This window comes from Eptatretus burgeri, chromosome 15 (assembly GCF_056783735.1).
Source record: "Eptatretus burgeri isolate ZD-2024b chromosome 15, Ebu_testis_v1, whole genome shotgun sequence".
Classification (NCBI taxonomy): domain Eukaryota; kingdom Metazoa; phylum Chordata; class Myxini; order Myxiniformes; family Myxinidae; genus Eptatretus; species Eptatretus burgeri.
Genome location: NC_140975.1, coordinates 37,794,009 through 37,813,643, shown reverse-complemented (window position 1 = coordinate 37,813,643; position 19,635 = coordinate 37,794,009). Strand labels below are relative to the sequence as shown.

Here is a 19,635-nt window from a genome sequence, read left to right as displayed (position 1 = left end):
AGAATGAAGTGAGAATATCCTGGAAGCTTAAGAATGCCAAAGTTGAACCAGTGAGAGCTGGACCTACAGGAATGATGACAAAGAACCTCACAGACATATTAAACATAGGGGCAACACCAGTAGATGATAAATGGGGTTTCTGGGACTCCCATTCAAATGAATGGGGAAAAAGGGGAAAACTTTCTGACTCAAGCCCCAAAAGCCCAAAATAGGAGACTTATTTTCTCCCCACCTATCCCCTTCCCTCCCATACAAGCAAATGTAAGATTGAGACTATGAAAGATTGAGACTTACTGATTAAAGTACTTCTTCCCTTTCATATTTTCATTCCAATCAAAGAGCAAACCAACAAAGTGATTCCCTAAAGTAGAACATGAGCAAATATTAGTTGGTTTGAGTGGAATGAAAATATGAAAGTGAATAAGTGCTTTAATCAGTAAGTCTCAATCTTTCATGGTCTCAATTTTACATTTGCTTGTATGGGAGAGAAGGGGATAGGTGGGGAGAAAACAAGTCTCCTATTTTGGGCTTTTGGGGCTTGAGTCAGAAAGTTTTCCCCTTTTTCCCCATTCATTTGAATGGGAGTCCCAGAAACCCCATTTATCATCTACTACTACTACCCCTGGACGCTCACCTGGTAGTGGCTGGATAAGATACCAGGCAATCACTGGTAGGCAAGGATGGTCCACAAAATATATAATGGAGAAGAAAGTAAATACCTTTGGATTTTTCTTTTTTTAATGCCATGAACAAACTTTGGTACATCACGGGTGGTGAAAATGGTGGTCAAGTTTCATCGGAATTGCGTGTGGAGTTACTGAGAAGAAAGCAAATGCATATTTTGGGCACCAACCCCCCTCTCCCCATAAACCCTCTGAGATCCCAATTTTTTAAATGTCATGAACAAACTTTAGTAAATCATGGATAGTGGAGATGTTGGTCAAGTTTCATCGGAATTGAATCTGTAGTTTTGGAGAAGAAAGCAAATAAATATGTTGGGGGGGAAACCCCCCATAGAGCCAGATTTTTCTCACGTCATAAACTGTGGTATGTCATGGGTGATGAAGGTTGTCATGAAGTTTCATCGGAATTGTGTGTATCATTTGAGAAGAAAGCAAATATCTTTTTGGGGAGGCTACCCCCCCCACATCCCCCACCCCTCCCCCCGTAAACTCCCTCTGCAGACCCATTCAGACCCCGTTTTATTTTTTTTTAATGCCATCATGGGTGATGAAGGTTGTGGTCAAATTTAATTGAAATCGTATGTGTAGTTTCTGAGAAGAAGTTGCAAATATTTGTGGATGGACAGATGACGTGCCATTCCATAAACTCTACTTTAGAGGTGAGCGAAAAACCATCCCTACAAATATTATTCAAACAAACTCGTTGGAAGCTGTCTGGGGCTCAGCGACGATCCTGAAGTGAGCCATCGGCACAAAACTTTGAGAACAGAAAACTTCACAACTTGTTCCATGAATCTTGACCCCTGACTGAAATGAACGTGGATGGTTTGAGCCCACCCTGGGAGGACTCCATTCCACATTCTGAAACCCACATATGTAGATACCAATCAACGACACACACACACACACACACACACACACACGCACTGTGAGACCTGGTAGGTCTTCTGTTTCACCTCCTGATGAACCCCACCTACATGTGGAGATAGCAGGCAACAACAGCAATTCCCACATATTTTTGGGGGAATCGGCAGGTTGGAGTCAGTGTGATTACCGACTGCAGTACGGACGGCATACAACCCAGAAACCTTGAGTAGCTTTCACCGAAAAACAATGTTACATTTCTATTGACGTTTCAGGGAGATGTTCACAAACATTATTTATGTGATGGGTGGAAAAAAAAAAATTGGCTCGGTAATTTAGAAAATACGTCACTACGGAAAATGGCTCAGAAATCTGGCGTTATCAAATATATTTTGCTTTGAAACTCACAAAGGGAAACGTATAACCTTTGCAAAGCAAATCCGATGAACAAATGCTTTAGAAACAGGCACGAGGACAAAGGAAAAGCTGATAGAACCTTCATAAGATATGGGATGAAACTACCACCACGGCGCCCGTCACAGGCATGTCCACACACCCGCGGAGAGTCCGTCCAGATCCAAATCTACCCATATGTACCATGTCTGTGTGTGCTGTGTAGGTACCTCTACCCTGTAGTAATTGTGACTACACATCCCGATCAGGACATGAACTGTACTGTACAGCTCGGTAAGTGGCTTAAGCATTCAAGCACTCCAACGGAACGCCTGGCTTGTCAAGCGATTACCAATTGCAGTTGATACAACTATGCACCTGGAAACGCCCGTGCAATGTCCGAATTAGACAAATCAACACTTTTTCGGGGGAGTCGGAACTGCTGATACTTCCAAATCTGGAGTTTACATTTTCTAATTCTGGTTAGTTTAAGAGATTCTCTTTGTTATTCATGTTCGCAAATGAAATAAAGCCACTAACGCTGGCATCTCCAGGCGTTTATAAGCATTGCAATATATCCATCGATTTGTAGCTATGATGAACAGGCATTCAATAATATGAGAGAAGAATGTGAAAAAAAACTTTATCGTTAAAAAATCGTTGCGGCCTGTTCCAAGTTAAAGCATGGTTGAGCAGGCCAAAAAACATGGTGGCTTCAGATCCCAGTGAGGTTACCCAGGAAACGCCTTGAGACCCCATACAGTGAGGTGGCCGAGGATCACCTGTTGAAGGATATAATTAAATAACGCCGCTAATTATCTTCAAAATGGGTGTTTTAATTAACCCAAACATCCAATTTTCACTCTAGCACTTCCTTGGAGTTTTCTTGGAATGCATGCAAAGTTTCAGGCTGCTGGGTTTCATGGTTTTGGAGTTATGGAGGAGACACAATGACAGATTTTGAATCTGGGTTCAGGGATTTAAATGAAACTTGGTTTGGGATTAAAATCAAATTGCTGTTTGTGTCACTGATTATTGCTTTAAATTCATCAGGGACATGCCCAAAAAGATGAAACCATGCTTGTCTGTGAAAAGCATGCCATCCAAAACATTGTCTTATTCTCTTACTATCCTCTGGAGTGACTTACAGTACACTACACGTTTCTCTTTATCTGGTTTCAGTGACTGATGCACTGTATGAATTTTGTAGGGATAAAGTTTGAGTGTCTTGACTGCCTTCCTTGCACCGGAATATGAACAGTACACTTGTGCTCAATATCTCGGAGATTTCTTCGGGCTTGCTTCCATTCCTTCCCACACTACATCCACTTTCTCTGGTGTAACAACACTTGGCTGACACATGTGCTTTTCAAGTTTCATGCAGCCTGTTTCTCTAAACTGCCTCACCAGTGTCCACATCACTGATTTAGAAGGTTTTGTACGACCACCAAAGCCATTTTTAAATGCAATTTGACATTCCCTAAAGGATGCATTCTTGATTTAATGTTCGAGAAACATGCGTTCTTCCACAGTGAGTGCCATGGTGTAACTGGGTGAAAACCGTTGAACGTCACAACTGGGTAACGTGATAAATCACGTGATACCTGATACCTGATAACTCTTCGGATCATGTTACATCTTTCTGTAACATTGGCTACATTTACACAAAATATTAGGTTCTTAACAGATATAGTTTTTAGTGTATGGGAATCATTTAGGGTTCCTGAATATAAAAATCACCCTGTATAATGATGCAATAATGTGGGGGGGGGGGGGGGGAGGCATATCTGGTGACATCGTGACGTCAAAGAGTACCCTTCTAGTTTATATTTTGTTACTGTCATTACCTTTCAAAATGCCATGTGTAAATGCAGATGAAGTTGCTAAACTTCTCATCGAGACTGATAATGATGATCATGATTGTTACATCGATTTATCTTTTCACTGTCTGTCAGTCTCAGTTTGTCTGTCTGTTGTTTGTCCGACTTTGAGCAGAATATCTCAAAAGGTTGTGGATGGATTCAGCCAAAATTTGGTGAACATGTTGGGTGTGTGACAAGGAAGACTTGATTGGATTTTGGTGAAGATCCACATCTGGATCCTGAAATTTTTAACGTGATCCTTCACCATTCAATAATATGAATGATTATATCTTCCTATTGAAGACCTCTTCAATATAAAAGGGAAGCTGACAGCTGACAGCTTCAAAAAAAATGCTGACAGGGGGCCAAAAACGATATATAGCACAATATCTCAAAAAGGTATGGACGGATTCAGCCGAAACTTGCTGGACAGGTTGAGTGTGTGACAAGGACCAACTGATTCAGTTTCGGTGAAGATTTGGTGGATATGATTATTTTTTAAAGCGATTCTTCACCATTGAGAGACAGGACCAAAACGATACGTAGCATGATATTTCAAAAAGTTGTCGATGTATTATGACAAAACTAGGTGGATGAGTTGGATCTGTGACAAGAACAAGCTGATGAGATTTTGGTTAAGATCCTGATTCAAATCCGACCTATCAGTCGGATACAAAATGTAAACTGTTCAGCCTGGTAGAAGTAGGTGCTCTACTGAATGCCGTTCTCGTTATTATATAGATTTATGTTCACCGAACTAACAGGACATCATTTGTTGCATTATTTGGTGTGCCAGCATATTCTGTTTGCAATACAGTGGAGAATTTTTTTTCTATGCGAATTCTCATAGTGACAGAATCTGGTACACCCAGCATTGCATGTATACCCATGCATTGTCGACGGTCAATGTTTTAAGCCAAAAAAAAAAAAAATTTCAGTCAAGAATGGAAAATACTTCTCAGATTGGAAGGTTGGGAATAGTTTTTATGATGCATTAAATAATTAGGGGAAAATGATGATAATTAACTTAACATGTATGTGTAATAAATATTCTTCATGGACTGTGCAGAACTCGACATTAATATAATTGTGTACACTGGATAATATATAGCTGGCTCCAGTGGCAAATCCAGGTGGGTTTCCTGGTTGCCTGGAACCCCCCCCCTCCCAACAACAAAAAATTTTACCATTACAGTGGCAAACCCAGGGGTTCCCTGGTCACCCAGAACTCCTTCTCCCACAAAAGTGTGCCACAAAAATGGCCAGAAACCTCAGAAAAACGGTATCAATACAGTACCAAATAAACAATAAACCACTAACAGCTCACAGTAATTTATTTGGAAAATTTATAATTTTCTGTTATTTGGAACCCCCCCCCCCCACAATTCCTGGATTTGCCCCTGGCTGCTGATTGAGGGGTGCATGTGTCAGCAGAATTGAAATTCATATTAATGCATGAAGTTGGTGTATGGCTTTGGTACGGGCATGATGGGGAATATGACGAAAATCCCTCCGACACGAAACGGTTTTTTAAAATCTTGTTAGGTGATTACTTACTACTGTGCTTTACTGATTACTTATTAAGAGATTACTACTGCTCCTGCCTATTCCTGAAGGAACGTTTTGTTACTACATTCCTGTGCCACCTTTTATGATTCTGAGCTTTCTGAGGTTACTGGCAGACTACGTGCACCATGCAGAAACTGGGTGATAGAGAGGATAGGTGGAGCACAAAAAGGACAGAGAGTGCAAGACCAGAAAAGAGGTGTGAGAAGACAGAGACCACCGTCCTGTCTGAGTTGGAAAAGTGAGAGGCTCAGTGACTTGTCTTCATTGTGGGGATTCCAATGATCTTGAAGGCCTTGGTTTTCGTAGTGTTAAGCTGAGCAAGGTGTAAGGCATGTGTGCCAGCTCAGAGTGGGGAGCAATATGCCATCATGTTGTAAATGAAGGCCTTGTAGGTGGATAAAAGTTCAGGTGTGCCAAGGAAGGACTTTGCATGATGGGGGATGCCAAGACTGGCTTTGGAGGCCAGCTTAAAAATGTGGTTTGCCCAAAAAAGATCCTGGTTGATTGTGAGATACAAAAGTTTGAGTGACTGAACAATCAAAGGTTTCTTAAGAAAGTGGATGTGAGGGTTTGTCAAATGGTCCATTGGGAGGGAGAGGGAGAGGGAGAGAGAGAGACACAGAGACACAGAGACACAGAGACACAGAGACACAGAGACAGAGACACACAGAGATTTGTTAGGATTGAAAGACATATTCCAAGTGTTTGATCAGTTTGTGATTTTTGTGAAGGTCCAGAGATGGGGAAGGATGCTGACTGCCTGGCTAAAGGATGAAAAATGATACGGCAGATGGCAGAATCAGCAGAGATAGAGGATTTTTCAGAGTCATAGAGCTCATCATGTTGCTGACATGGGGACTTTTTGTAGTCTTGGTTAAGTGAACTATAACCAGGGGTTCACACAATTTTTTTTAAATTTGGTTCTCCAATGAGTACCAGCAGAAATGGTTTGGTACTCACCAAAAAAATGTCAGCTTCGAGCGTGCTTGTCTGCTTTCCCAAGCGCCACTCCGAGTTTTTTAAATGCCTCTCAGCTTCGTATGCATCTCATTCCTCTGGAAGCGCGCTCTCTCAGAACTTCCGCTCCAGATGAGACACTCGCAAGCTGCTCTTTCTTTTTTTGTTCCGGACCCTCCTGAACCTCCTATTCTTCCTCTTCACTCGTGTTCTCCTTAGATCAAATTTTTTTTTTAATCTTAGAAGTTATAATCTTACAAGATTAACTTGTGAATTATAATGTTATCATTTATAAACTTCATTTTGAAATCACAGCATATCAATTATCAGAATTATCAGGGAAGAATGTTTCCGACACAAGCTGAGAAAACCTCTTCTTCCTCTTCACTCACGTGTTCTCCATAGATATATATTTTTTTAATCTTATAGGTTATGATATAACTTATAAGATTAAAAAAATAGATCTATGGAGAACATAAGTTATGATAAGTAGATGTGAGGGTTCACCAGATCTATGGAGAACATAAGTATAAGTTATGATATAAATTATAAATTGCAATGTTATCATTGATAAACTTAATGTTGTGTGCTTAAATTTTGAAATCACAGTACAGTATATCAATTTATCAGAATTATCATGGAACAATCTCACCTACACTAGCTGAGAAAACCTTCCATCAAAAGCCTGTTGTGCTGGTGCGCTTTTGAGCTGTCGAAGCATCTTCGAAGTACGCATTTAGTGTTTTTTACTGTGCATGAGTACCTGAGTACCAGTTATGTTTAGTGCTGACTATAGCATTATTTTATAGACTATTTTGTGTGCTTTATTCCATTTAAAGTTGTAAACACAGTGACGTAAATTGTTGTCGATTTGATTTTGTTTCGCTCCAGAGTTTTTGGATCATACAGCATGGACGTAATCACCAGTGCAGCGTTTAGCACTGAAGTAGATTCACTGAACAATGAAAATGATCCATTTATTCACAACGTTAATAAACTGATGAAGTTTTCATTCTTCAGTCCAATCTTCCTCCTTATTTGTAAGTATTGTTGTCAGGGTTTGTGGTTTGTTGTTCAACAATTAATCAACAGGCACTATTTAATTGAATTTCAGGATTGAGTGAATAGAATGATTGTTTCCATGCTTCGATTACTTGAACACAGTTCTGCTTCGACGTCCCATCCAATTATCATGCAATTACCCCAAATCAGCTGTTCATCAAGAGTAATGTTTATGAGGTCACAAAATTGCTCACATGCACTAACAGATTCATCATCCATGATTGGCCTGTGTCTAATTTAAAACCTCTTCCAGTGAGGGGATGGTTTCGGATGTGGAATAAACAGGGAGGTTTGAAGGGGATGTTGTGAAGTGGGATTCTAAAGGACGACGAGAGGGGTTTGAGATGGAGGAACAAACAGGTGGATTCAGGTGAGGGAAGTTTCCCATGGGAATTATGGGGTTTGAACGGCAAAAAGGGCAGAATCATGAGGACTGAGGAGTTTGTGAGTTACTTTTTGAAAGTTAAAGGGCAAGGGACCAGCGATGAATGGATGGGCAGCTGGAGTTAAAGATGGATTCATAGACTGAGGACAGAGGGATAAAAACATTGATTGTTTGACTCAAAGACAAAAGTTGGTATCACTTTCACACTGTGATCGCTTCCATACCGTTATCGCTTTCATATCGATATCACTTTCCTATCGATATCTTTCATTTCAATATCGCTTTCATATCGATATCGCTTTCATAATGCTATCACTTTTATATCAATATTGCTATTATACCGTTATCAATTTCATATCAATATCGCTTTCATCCCGGTATTGCTTTCAGATCAATATCACTTTCATGCCGTTGTCGCTTTCATATTGATATCGCTTTCATATCGACAACGCTTTCATATCAATATTGCTTTCATACGGTTATCGCTTTCATATCAATATTGCTTTCATGCAGATATCGCTTTTATACTTGTATCGCTTTCATACCGGTATTGCTTTCATATCAATATTGCCTTCATACCGGTATCGCTATCGCAGATCACTTAATTGGCAGGGGATTTCCAAAGCACACCTGATTCATATAAAATTGGCAATTGCTTTAAAACCAGCCATGAGGGCAAAGAAAAACGCGATTTCTTGTATGGGTGCTCATGCTGAGGGTTAAAGTTAAAACATACTGTACTTACTTCCTGTTATGTCTCGATGTCATACGTTCCACTGTTCCTGTTCCATGTTCATCCGAGACGCCAAGTGCATCAAAGCTTTTAAAATCATGTACGGTATTTAAGGATTGTAAGCACCTTTCTTCGATTTGTTGGTGATGTACTGGTTTTATTTTCGGTAGACCGGTATATTCAGAATTACAATACTGGTGTATCGATATGATTTTGATCTTCTTCTTCATCTTGCGTATGGCAGCTTAGTTGCCAGGGTAGCTATCATTTATTGGAAGTGTGACTGTGTCGCTGATGCAGTGCCCTTCTAACAATACACACTGGTACTCATTTCACCGACCTCGGAAGGATGACAGGCTGGGTCAACCCCCTGGTGTATTAATTCAGCGGCCAATGGGGCTTGAACTCAGGACCCTAGGATCCCAAGCCACCACCCTAACCACGAAGCCAACACCAGGCTCCTTATGTTGATATAACAGGTAAATCAATACATCGTCAGATGCTATGCTCCTGATGATCCAACAGCCATTGCAAGTTCTACATCCACATCTTTCTAACCAACACCCTCCCCCCTCAAACAGCGTCGTCATTTCCGAGCTAAGTCTTGTCTTTTCTATTTACGGCAGAGGACAATATGAACGAGTACATAATGCATTTATGCTCACCCACCTCACTGTTTTGTAAAAAAAAACAAAAACAAAAAAAAAAAAACACATTGCTGTTGTGTAAAATACAAACACATTTCTGTTTTGTAAAAAACACACATCGCTGTTTTGAAAAAAAAAACACCGCTCTTTTGTAAAAATAACTAAAAAGTGCATCGCTGTTTTATGTAAAAACACATTGCTGTTTTATATAAAAATACATCGCGGTTTTGTAAAAAAAACAAAAAACACCACTGTTTTGTATCAAAACACATCGCTGTTTCATTAAAAAAAAAAAAAAAAACACATCACTCTTTTGTAAAAAAAAAAAAAAAACACATCGCTGTTTTATTTTATTTTTTAAACCACACCGCTGTTTTGTAAAAAAAAACAAAAAAAAGAACACACTGCTGTTTTAAAAAAAAAAAACCACATCGCTGTTTTGTAAAAAACACCACATTGCTGTCTTGTAAAAAACAAACACATTGCTGTTTTGTATTGAAACACATCACTGTTTTATAACAAAAAAAACAATATCGCTGTTCTATAAAAAAAATAAACACATCACTGTTTTGTATAAAACACATCGCTGTTTTATAAAAAAAATCAAAAAATAAAACCGCTGTTTTATGTAAAAACACATCGCTATTTTGTAAAAAAAAAAAAAAGAAAAAAGAAAACACATCGCTGTTTTGTAAAAAACAAACGCATCGCTGTTTTGTAAAAAACAAACGCATCGCTGTTTTGTAAAAAACAAACGCATCGCTGTTTTGTAAAAATATAAACGCATCGCTGCTTTGTAAAAATACAAACGCATCGCTGCTTTGTAAAAATACAAACGCATCGCTGTTTTGTACAAAAACAAACGCATCGCTGTTTTGTACAAAAACAAACGCATCGCTGTTTTGTACAAAAACAAACGCATCGCTGTTTTGTACAAAAACAAACGCATCGCTGTTTTGTACAAAAACAAACGCATCGCTGTTTTGTACAAAAACAAACGCATCGCTGTTTTGTACAAAAACAAACGCATCGCTGTTTTGTACAAAAACAAACGCATCGCTGTTTTGTACAAAAACAAACGCATCGCTGTTTTGTACAAAAACAAACGCATCGCTGTTTTGTACAAAAACAAACGCATCGCTGTTTTGTACAAAAACAAACGCATCGCTGTTTTGTACAAAAACAAACGCATCGCTGTTTTGTACAAAAACAAACGCATCGCTGTTTTGTACAAAAACAAACGCATCGCTGTTTTGTACAAAAACAAACGCATCGCTGTTTTGCGAAAAAACCGTCGCATCGCTGTTCTGTACAAAAACAAACGCATCGCTGTTTTGTACAAAAAACCAACGCATCGCTGTTTTGTACAAAAACCAACGCATCCCTGTTTTGTACAAAAACCAACGCACCGCTGTTTTGCGAAAAAACCAACGCATCGCTGTTTTGCGAAAAAACCAACGCATCGCTGTTTTGCGAAAAAACCAACGCATCGCTGTTTTGTACAAAAACAAACGCATCGCTGTTTTGTACAAAAACAAACGCATCGCTGTTTTGTACAAAAACAAACGCATCGCTGTTTTGCACAAAAACAAACGCATCGCTGTTTTGCACAAAAACAAACGCATCGCTGTTTTGCACAAAAACAAACGCATCGCTGTTTTGCACAAAAACAAACGCATCGCTGTTTTGCACAAAAACAAACGCATCGCTGTTTTGTACAAAAACAAACGCATCGATGTTTTGTACAAAAACAAACGCATCGCTGTTTTGTACAAAAACAAACGCATCGCTGTTTTGTACAAAAACAAACGCATCGCTGTTTTGTACAAAAACAAACGCATCGCTGTTTTGTACAAAAACAAACGCATCGCTGTTTTGTACAAAAACAAACGCATCGCTGTTTTGTACAAAAACAAACGCATCGCTGTTTTCTACAAAAACAAACGCATCGCTGTTTTCTACAAAAACAAACGCATCGCTGTTTTGTACAAAAACAAACGCATCGCTGTTTTGTACAAAAACAAACGCATCGCTGTTTTGTACAAAAACAAACGCATCGCTGTTTTGTACAAAAACAAACGCATCGCTGTTTTGTACAAAAACAAACGCATCGCTGTTTTGTACAAAAACAAACGCATCGCTGTTTTGTACAAAAACAAACGCATCGCTGTTTTGTACAAAAACAAACGCATCGCTGTTTTGCACAAAAACCAACGCATCGCTGTTTTGTACAAAAACCAACGCATCGCTGTTTTGTACAAAAACAAACGCATTGCTGTTTTGTACAAAAACCAACGCATCGCTGTTTTGTACAAAAACCAACGCATCGCTGTTTTGTACAAAAACCAACGCATCGCTGTTTTGTACAAAAACAAACGCATCGCTGTTTTGTGAAAAAAAACAAACGCATCGCTGTTTTGTGAAAAAAAACAAACGCATCGCTGTTTTGTGAAAAAAAAACCAAGGCATCGCTGTTTTGTACAAAAACCAACGCATCGCTGTTTTGTGAAAAAAAAAAACCAAGGCATCGCTGTTTTGTACAAAAACCAACGCATCGCTGTTTTGTGAAAAAAAAAACCAACGCATCGCTGTTTTGTGAAAAAAAAAACCAACGCATCGCTGTTTTGTGAAAAAAAAACCAACGCATCGCTGTTTTGTGAAAAAAAAAACCAACGCATCGCTGTTTTGTGAAAAAAAAACCAACGCATCGCTGTTTTGTACGAAAACCAACGCATCGCTGTTTTGTACAAAAACCAACGCATCGCTGTTTTGTACAAAAACCAACGCATCGCTGTTTTGTGCGAAAACCAACGCATCGCTGTTTTGTACAAAAACCAACGCATCGCTGTTTTGTACAAAAACCAACGCATCGCTGTTTTGCGAAAAAAAACCAACGCATCGCTGTTTTGCGAAAAAACCAACGCATCGCTGTTTTGCGAAAAAACCAACGCATCGCTGTTTTGCGAAAAAACCAACGCATCGCTGTTTTGCGAAAAAACCAACGCATCGCTGTTTTGCGAAAAAACCAACGCATCGCTGTTTTGCGAAAAAACCAACGCATCGCTGTTTTGCGAAAAAACCAACGCATCGCTGTTTTGCTAAAAAACCAACGCATCGCTGTTTTGCGAAAAAACCAACGCATCGCTGTTTTGCGAAAAAACCGTCGCATCGCTGTTTTGCGAAAAAACCGTCGCATCGCTGTTTTGCGAAAAAACCGACGCATCGCTGTTTTGCGAAAAAACCAACGCATCGCTGTTTTGCGAAAAAACCAACGCATCGCTGTTTTGCGAAAAAACCAACCCATCGCTGTTTTGCGAAAAAACCAACGCATCGCTGTTTTGCGAAAAAACCAACGCATCGCTGTTTTGCGAAAAAACCAACGCATCGCTGTTTTGCGAAAAAACCAACGCATCGCTGTTTTGCGAAAAAACCAACGCATCGCTGTTTTGCGAAAAAACCAACGCATCGCTGTTTTGCGAAAAAACCAACGCATCGCTGTTTTGCGAAAAAACCAACGCATCGCTGTTTTGCGAAAAAACCAACGCATCGCTGTTTTGCGAAAAAACCAACGCATCGCTGTTTTGCGAAAAAACCAACGCATCGCTGTTTTGCGAAAAAACCAACGCATCGCTGTTTTGCGAAAAAACCAACGCATCGCTGTTTTGTACAAAAAACAACGCATCGCTGTTTTGCGAAAAAACCAACGCATCGCTGTTTTGCGAAAAAACCAACGCATCGCTGTTTTGCGAGAAAAAAACCAACGCATCGCTGTTTTGTACAAAAACCAACGCATCGCTGTTTTGTACAAAAACCAACGCATCGCTGTTTTGTACAAAAACCAACGCATCGCTGTTTTGTACAAAAACCAACGCATCGCTGTTTTGTGAAAAAAAGCTGGATAGCCTCCTCCAGGAACGAGGGGGGCGGGGAATATGCCCCCTTGAAGCGGTTCACGACCTGGTGGGTCCGGTCGAGCTTCATGGAGTTGAGGGGGCGAGTGCTGTTGACGGGTGCACGGAGAGCTTGAGGGGTATAGAGGCCCCGGAAACCCTTGGGGTGGCACGAATCCCCAGTGTGGTTACAAGTGTGGTCCCGGTGCGTGTGGTGTCAAAATGTGTGTATACGAGCGTGGTGAAATGCGTGCTGCAACGCGCACATAGCTTGGGTGCAAGGGCGTGTGTGAGAGCGACCGCGTGTGAGACAGAGACCCCGTGTGTGGATGAGACCCCGAGTGGGAGTGAAACCTCCTGTGTGAGTGGTACCACGTGTGCGAATTAAATGGTCCGCGTGAGTGAAGCACGGTGTGTGAGAGGGACAGCGTGTGTGAGGTCGCTGTATGAGAGGGAGATGACGGTAGGCATGCGGGAGAACGCAACCGCATGTCCGAGAGTCATGACATGGTGTGGGAGGGTCGTGACACTCAGGTGCGTGTGTGTTGAATGGAGACGGAGACGGCGACAGATGGACATAGGCCGAGTAGCGGCCGTGGCTGTTTTGGGGATCGTGCCAGGTTTGCCCGGCGGCGAGCGCGAGGTTCGTGCCGTGCTGCGCACGAGACCGCCACGTGCTTGTCTGCGTGAGTGAAACCCGGTCCGGAAACGTACGCGGTGGATTAGCCGATCCCGCGGATGGACAGAAGGTATGCTGGATGTGTATTTGGACCGGATGGGTTCTCCACGCGAGCGTGTGTGTGAAGCTCCGACGGGCAGAGCACATGTGTTCGTGTGGGGAACCCCTCGAAACGTGAGGCTTGCTTTTGAATGCGCAGGGTGACGTCATGGCTGCACCTAGGTTTGGAATCTGGCAGGAGGGGTATCCATGCCGGATTGTACCGTCCAAGGAGGGGCGAGGTGCACTAACAGCTGCCATGACGTCACGGGAGTAAAAGTGCGCAGGTTGCGAGTTGCCGCACTGGTGTGCGCATAAGGAAAAAAAAAACAAGCCTCGCTTCGGGTGAACTAGACTCCCGGGCAAGTGGTGGAAGACCCCCCTGCCTGGGCACAGGACAGAACTAGTCAGGGGGAAGGGTTAGCTTAACTCGACCGGCTCCATGGGGCAGGGATAAGTCCTCATGGGGCCTGTGGAATGGATTAGGTAGAGGGATGCAGTGAGATTTAGGATGGGAGATGGGAAATAATATTTGGAGACACTGACAGACTTTGAGTGGCTCGTGGGGATGTAGCTTAGCTACGTAGTGTTAAATGGAAGGTGCTGTAGTTTAAGGGATGACGAGGGAGCACGAGGTAGATGAGGGGATTTAGTGAGCAGAATGGCAGTGATCAGTGATGGAATGTGTGAGAAGAGGAGTGGAAATAAAACTTGATGAGTGAGTGAGGCCAGCGGGCCTGAGTGTATGGAGTGAAGGTGGTATGCATGGTGCAATGAGTGATTGGGGGGGAGCAGTGACTCCCACCCAAGGGTCTCCCGGGTCAGAGTAAAGTGAATTAGTGGGGTAGTCAAATTGATAATATGGAGGTCGTTTTGCTGTTGGTGGAAGTGTAGGCTCGAAATCCATTTGGAGGGTGCAGGAGCCCTGTTGACGGGCTGGGAGCGTGGCTGCGAACGGTGAGTATCGCTGAGAGGGTACCGCGGGCACCGGGCTAGTCGGCCGTGGTAGGCCAAGGGTCCAGTGGGGGCCGGGATAGCGTAGTGGGCATGGGTGCGCCCGCATGATGCGGGGGCCCGGGGCGCCATTGGCCGCGTGGGCAGTGCATTGGGCACGGGCACCCAGGGATGGGCCATGGGTGCCAGCCTGCCACGTGAGCGTTTCAGGGGAGTCACCAGGGAGGGCACTCCCCGGTGTTTAGTGAGCTGGTGGGCTCGGAGGAAATGTAGTGCCCGGGGGTGCCATTGTTGGAGAATTGGCAGAGGGTAGTTCCTGCCAAGGGAGCCATGCGTCCCAGCCATGAGAGCGTGCAAGGGCACGGGAAGAAAATTGGGGGGCATGGCCCGAAATTTGAGAGGACACCAACACAGGCGACGGGAATCTTGGTTTTCAGAACCGATAGTTTAAGCGAGAGGCGCTTTTGGAAAGCCCCGGGGTAGTTAACAGTTAAATGGTTAGGGTAGATAGGAAGTGTAGCCCTCCGCACCATCCATCCCTTCACTCTCGTTGTGGGCCGCTGGACCCACTTTGGGTTAAAGATCGCTGAAATCTGAGACGGCCATGCTGAGGCTTAGATTGGGCCTCGACACAGGATGCTAGCTCTCCCTTATTCCCCTCCGGGAAGGGAACGTAGGGGTTGGGAGTAGGCTAGGATGACGATAGGTTAGCCGGACATAGACAATAAAGGGGGTTAGGAGACCGAATTATAGAGGGAAGTAAAAATAAAAATAAAACAAAAAAATAAGTTGGGGCTAAATTTGTTTTGTTTGCAAACTAAGGGAGTGGGTATGGACAGAGACAGGCAAAGGCAATAGGTTGGGAGGGAGACAGTGGGGTAGGTCCGAGCCCGCCTTCCGAGTGGCCAGCACCACCGCACTCCCTCCATGAACCTCCAGTACAAGGCAAGAGGCCGGCCAACTTCATCTGCCGGTTGTTTTGCTGCAAGGCCTGTGCTGGTCGGATCGTCTGCCGGCTGTTTGCTACAAGGCCTGTGCTGGTCAGCTTCACCAATGGCCTTGTTTTGCCGTGCCATGCCTCGTCTGCCTGCCGTTGCCATGACCCCATGCCTGCGGCCCTTGTTGTGCATTTGCCCCTGTCCATTACCATGTGCGCCAGGATCATCGCGCGTGCTTCAGGGACTGCCCTGTAGGCAGCCGCATCACGGGACCGCATTGGCGGCCCGTGCAACGTTGTTTGCTGCGTCGGATCGTCGCGCGTACTGCAGGCACTGCGCTGTCGGCAGCCGCATCACGGGACCACATTGGCGGCCCGTGCAACGTTTGTTTGCTGCGTCAGTACCATTCATGGTTCTGCAGGGACTGCCTTTCAGGCAGCCGCACACGGAGACTGCATTTGTGCAGCCCGTGCACCGTCTTGTGTTCACCGCGCTCATGTCATGGGGGAGGCCTAGGACTGCGTTTGAGCAGCCAGCCACATTCCCTGCACTGCATTGTTCATGAGCCAGAGACCGCATGTGAGCAGCCTGGCTCCCTGCTTTTTCCCACAGAGTCCATCGATCCTGGGCCATGGTGTAGTGTACAATTATAAGGTTAAGGTTAGGGTTGTAATTGGAAAGGAGTTGCGCCCCCTGCATGTTTGTCGTAGCGCCGGCAATTTATTTAAGTCGTCTGCATGAGTGGGTTTGTTTAGTTAGTTACTCAGCCCGTTGGTTATTTATTTTTGGGACATGAATACCTTGAATGTCACACTCAGGGATCCGAAGGTAAATCGTACTAGGGGAAAACTACACATGATGGCACATGAAAATTCGACGACCCGAGACGAGTCTGTAAAAAGGGGAGGGGTAGTGTTACGGCTGTGGAAATTCGCAGAACACCATAGAGGTTCCTTAGATTAGCTATGCCGGTAAGTGAGTGTTCAGATAGCTTTCCCCAACATTGTTTAGTGGGATTTCCTTGTGTACACTGGACTGTGACCCTTTGAGATAGTGTTTTTCTTTCTCTATCGTTATTTTGGACTGACAGAGCACGCTACGACCCTTTTCGCGTCAAAAAGGAGTCCGAACACACAGAGTGAAAACGCAGACAAGGAAACCTGCGCTAGTGCATGGGTTTTCGCACCCCTCTGTGGCGCCAAGGCTGGCACGAGAAGCGGCGAGGCACTCGCTCCTAATTGGTGGATGCACGGCGTGGGGTGTAAAAAGGGGAGGAACCCCTCTTTGGAAGAAGCTTCTCGAAAGAAGGTGGAGCCGAAAACGGGGTGGAGTGAAGGGCGGAGCCCCGCGCTATTTAAGGCGGACCGCACGCGAGGCTCCCCCTCTCTCTCTCTCTCTCTCTCTCTCTCTCTCTCTCTCTCTCCTCTCTCTCCTCTCTCTCCTCTCCTCTCTCTCTCTCTCTCTCTCTCTCTCTCTCTCTCTCTCTCTCTCTCTCTCTCTCTCTCTCTCCTCTCTCTCCTCTCTCTCCTCTCCTCTCTCTCTCTCTCTCTCTCCTCTCTCTCCTCTCTCTCTCTCTCTCTCTCTCTCTCTCTCTCTCTCTCTCTCTCTCTCTCTCTCCCTCCCTCTCGTTCTTGGTCTCGTTGGTGCTGGTCCATCTCTTGGGGCTTCTCTCTTCTTCTTGGTTCATGCTCCAGCGTTCTCCCTGTGGTGCATGATTCCTTCCCCTGTCTCCTGGTGGTCCTGTGGAGCGACCTGTTGTTGGAGGCGTGGGCCGGTGATGAGTCCGGGCGACGCATCAGAGACGCGGACTGAAGGCGCAGCTCTGCCAGCTGTGTGGTGCGAACCTGTGCGTCTGGGCGAGGAGCTTGCCGGCCACGCGGGAGGCCCGGAATCAGGCGCGGCCACGCTAGCTGCCGTGGGGACGGGGCGTCACGACTCGCCGACCACCGAGGGGCGGGGGCAGGTATCTGCATCGGTCTCGTGGGCCTATTCGGTCAGTCAAGACTCACGGCCATAAAGGTCCACGGACCCCGTCTACCTCCCTGCCTATGGGGAGGTCTTTCCTTTTGTTTTTGTATGACTGCTGTGGCGCCGTGTCCCTATAAGTAGACCTGTGCAAGTGACTGAACATTGCTCGTATTCGGTGGTAACGCTTTCTATTTGTTGCTTGAACATACGTGCATGACTGCCTGGCTGTTCATACGTGCTTAGTTGTAAAAATATCCTTGCTTGTGAAATGTATCCCGTTTGTTGCTTCCTCTATTCCCCATTGAAAATGCCATCTTGCATCGCGGAATAATTAGTTGGGTTTTAAACACCCGGTAAGGAGAATTCGGATCCGTCGAGGTCGGCAATATTACCCGCTCGGTTATCGCTGTAGAACGGAATGGACCGCTTAAGGGGTTCGTGTCCCAAGCCGACCTGCGGCGAGGTACGGCCCCTTGGTAGGTTACCCACGCGACTACTTAGGTATTTCGATATTAGGCGAGTGATCCTATTTCGCGCGGGTAGAATGCGGACTGGGCTGTGGTGAGGTTAAACCCCCACCCGTGACTGGTTCCTGGCGATAGTTCCAGGAGGGTCACGACTGAATTGTCTGTCCGGTGGGCGACGCGGCTGCTATGAGTGAAAAGCGGCCGATCGCACGCCGGCGGGCACGAATTCGTAACAATATGTTAATGAGGGGCTGGTGACGCGTTGGTCTGGCGTATGTGTAATAAAATAGTTCCACTATGGCTGCTTACTGAATGGGTGTGTCTGAATCGCTCCCGGCATTCGGCTACTGTTACACAGGTCACCCCCATCCATACTCATGATCTCTTTTATTCCCATTAACCCTCCGTAAGTCCACCCTTTCCTTTCCAGATTATTGTATTTTTCTCCCCTTTTCCACCCCTCATGTTTATTTTTTCCATTGCTCTTTAATCTCCAGTTTTCACTTCCTGTTCTTCCAGCCTCTTTCTTGTGCTTGAGCTTGTATTTAGTTTGTTCATCTTCTGTCTTCCGCCCTCTCACCCTCCTCCCCTTGTTGATGTTCTCATTCTTTGCCTCGCCCATTCTTCGTCCAAGCGTCCCTCTGTTGTGCCGCTCGACCTTTATGTTTGTGTTTCTTTTATTGCCATTGTGTTCTTTCTCGCTCTTCCATGAGCCTTGACCTGATATACCACAGTAAGCAATACACATAACAAAATGCTTCGCCTGCATTAACTATATTATTATTTCTCATGCTGACATATTTACCTCTTTCATTTTTATGGGAGAGATTTCCTTGTATAACTACTGTCTTTTTGTGTTATTCGAAGCACAAGTTTCCACAAATAGGTTGGCTATTTTATAAAATATTCCTTTCCCCAGTTTAATCGAAACGCCTAATCATTTGTAATATCCACTCGATGCTCTTTCCCCTGAACCAAAAATGCCTCTTCGATGTAATTGAGTGAGTGTTCATCGTTTAAGTATCGGATCATATCCACTCATAAACACAGAATAGCAAAGCATCCTTTCACTTTTACATGATCAATGTTTGTCAGAGCTTTGTACTTACTTGTTTTCTATTGTATTTTATTCTGATTATTTGTGTGTTGTGCTGTTAGTTTTGTTTCCAGTGAGTATGCCAGTGTTGCGCTTCTTCAACATCTTCATGTTTCCATCTTCCGTTTTACACTTTTTCAACTCCAACTTGCAGCGCATGAAGAAGGCTCGAATGAAAGGAAAACATTCGGTAAGATGCACCTTTGGAACTTTTTATTAAAATTTCAAATTAACGACTATAGTTCTAACTTATCGATAACATTTTTTTCTCTTGGGAAGGAAGGAAAAACCAAAGCTAAAAATTACTTCTGATGACGATGTCCCTGATGCTAGTCGTATGTCCTCTCGAAACAAGACAATCTCACAAGACTTTGCATGTAAACTTTATTAAGCATATTTCTGAAGTAACAGTGGTACACCTTCCAAACGTTGTTCTGGATGGAAAAATG

General features: G+C 44.0%; 1 protein-coding gene across 6 annotated transcripts in view; it reads left to right on the top strand.

The window, feature by feature from the left end:
* The window catches only part of LOC147011942 (cytochrome P450 3A9-like), an 86,260-nt gene that overhangs the window by 41,650 nt on the left and 24,975 nt on the right, over positions 1 to 19,635 (top strand). For all 6 annotated transcript variants that reach the window (XM_085857735.1, XM_085857732.1, XM_085857734.1 and 3 more), the window contains 2 exons: positions 7,220 to 7,368; positions 19,249 to 19,376. In XM_085857735.1, the coding sequence (XP_085713861.1) occupies positions 7,220 to 7,368; positions 19,249 to 19,376 (277 nt within the window). The remainder of the gene's footprint in view (positions 1 to 7,219; positions 7,369 to 19,248; positions 19,377 to 19,635) is intronic.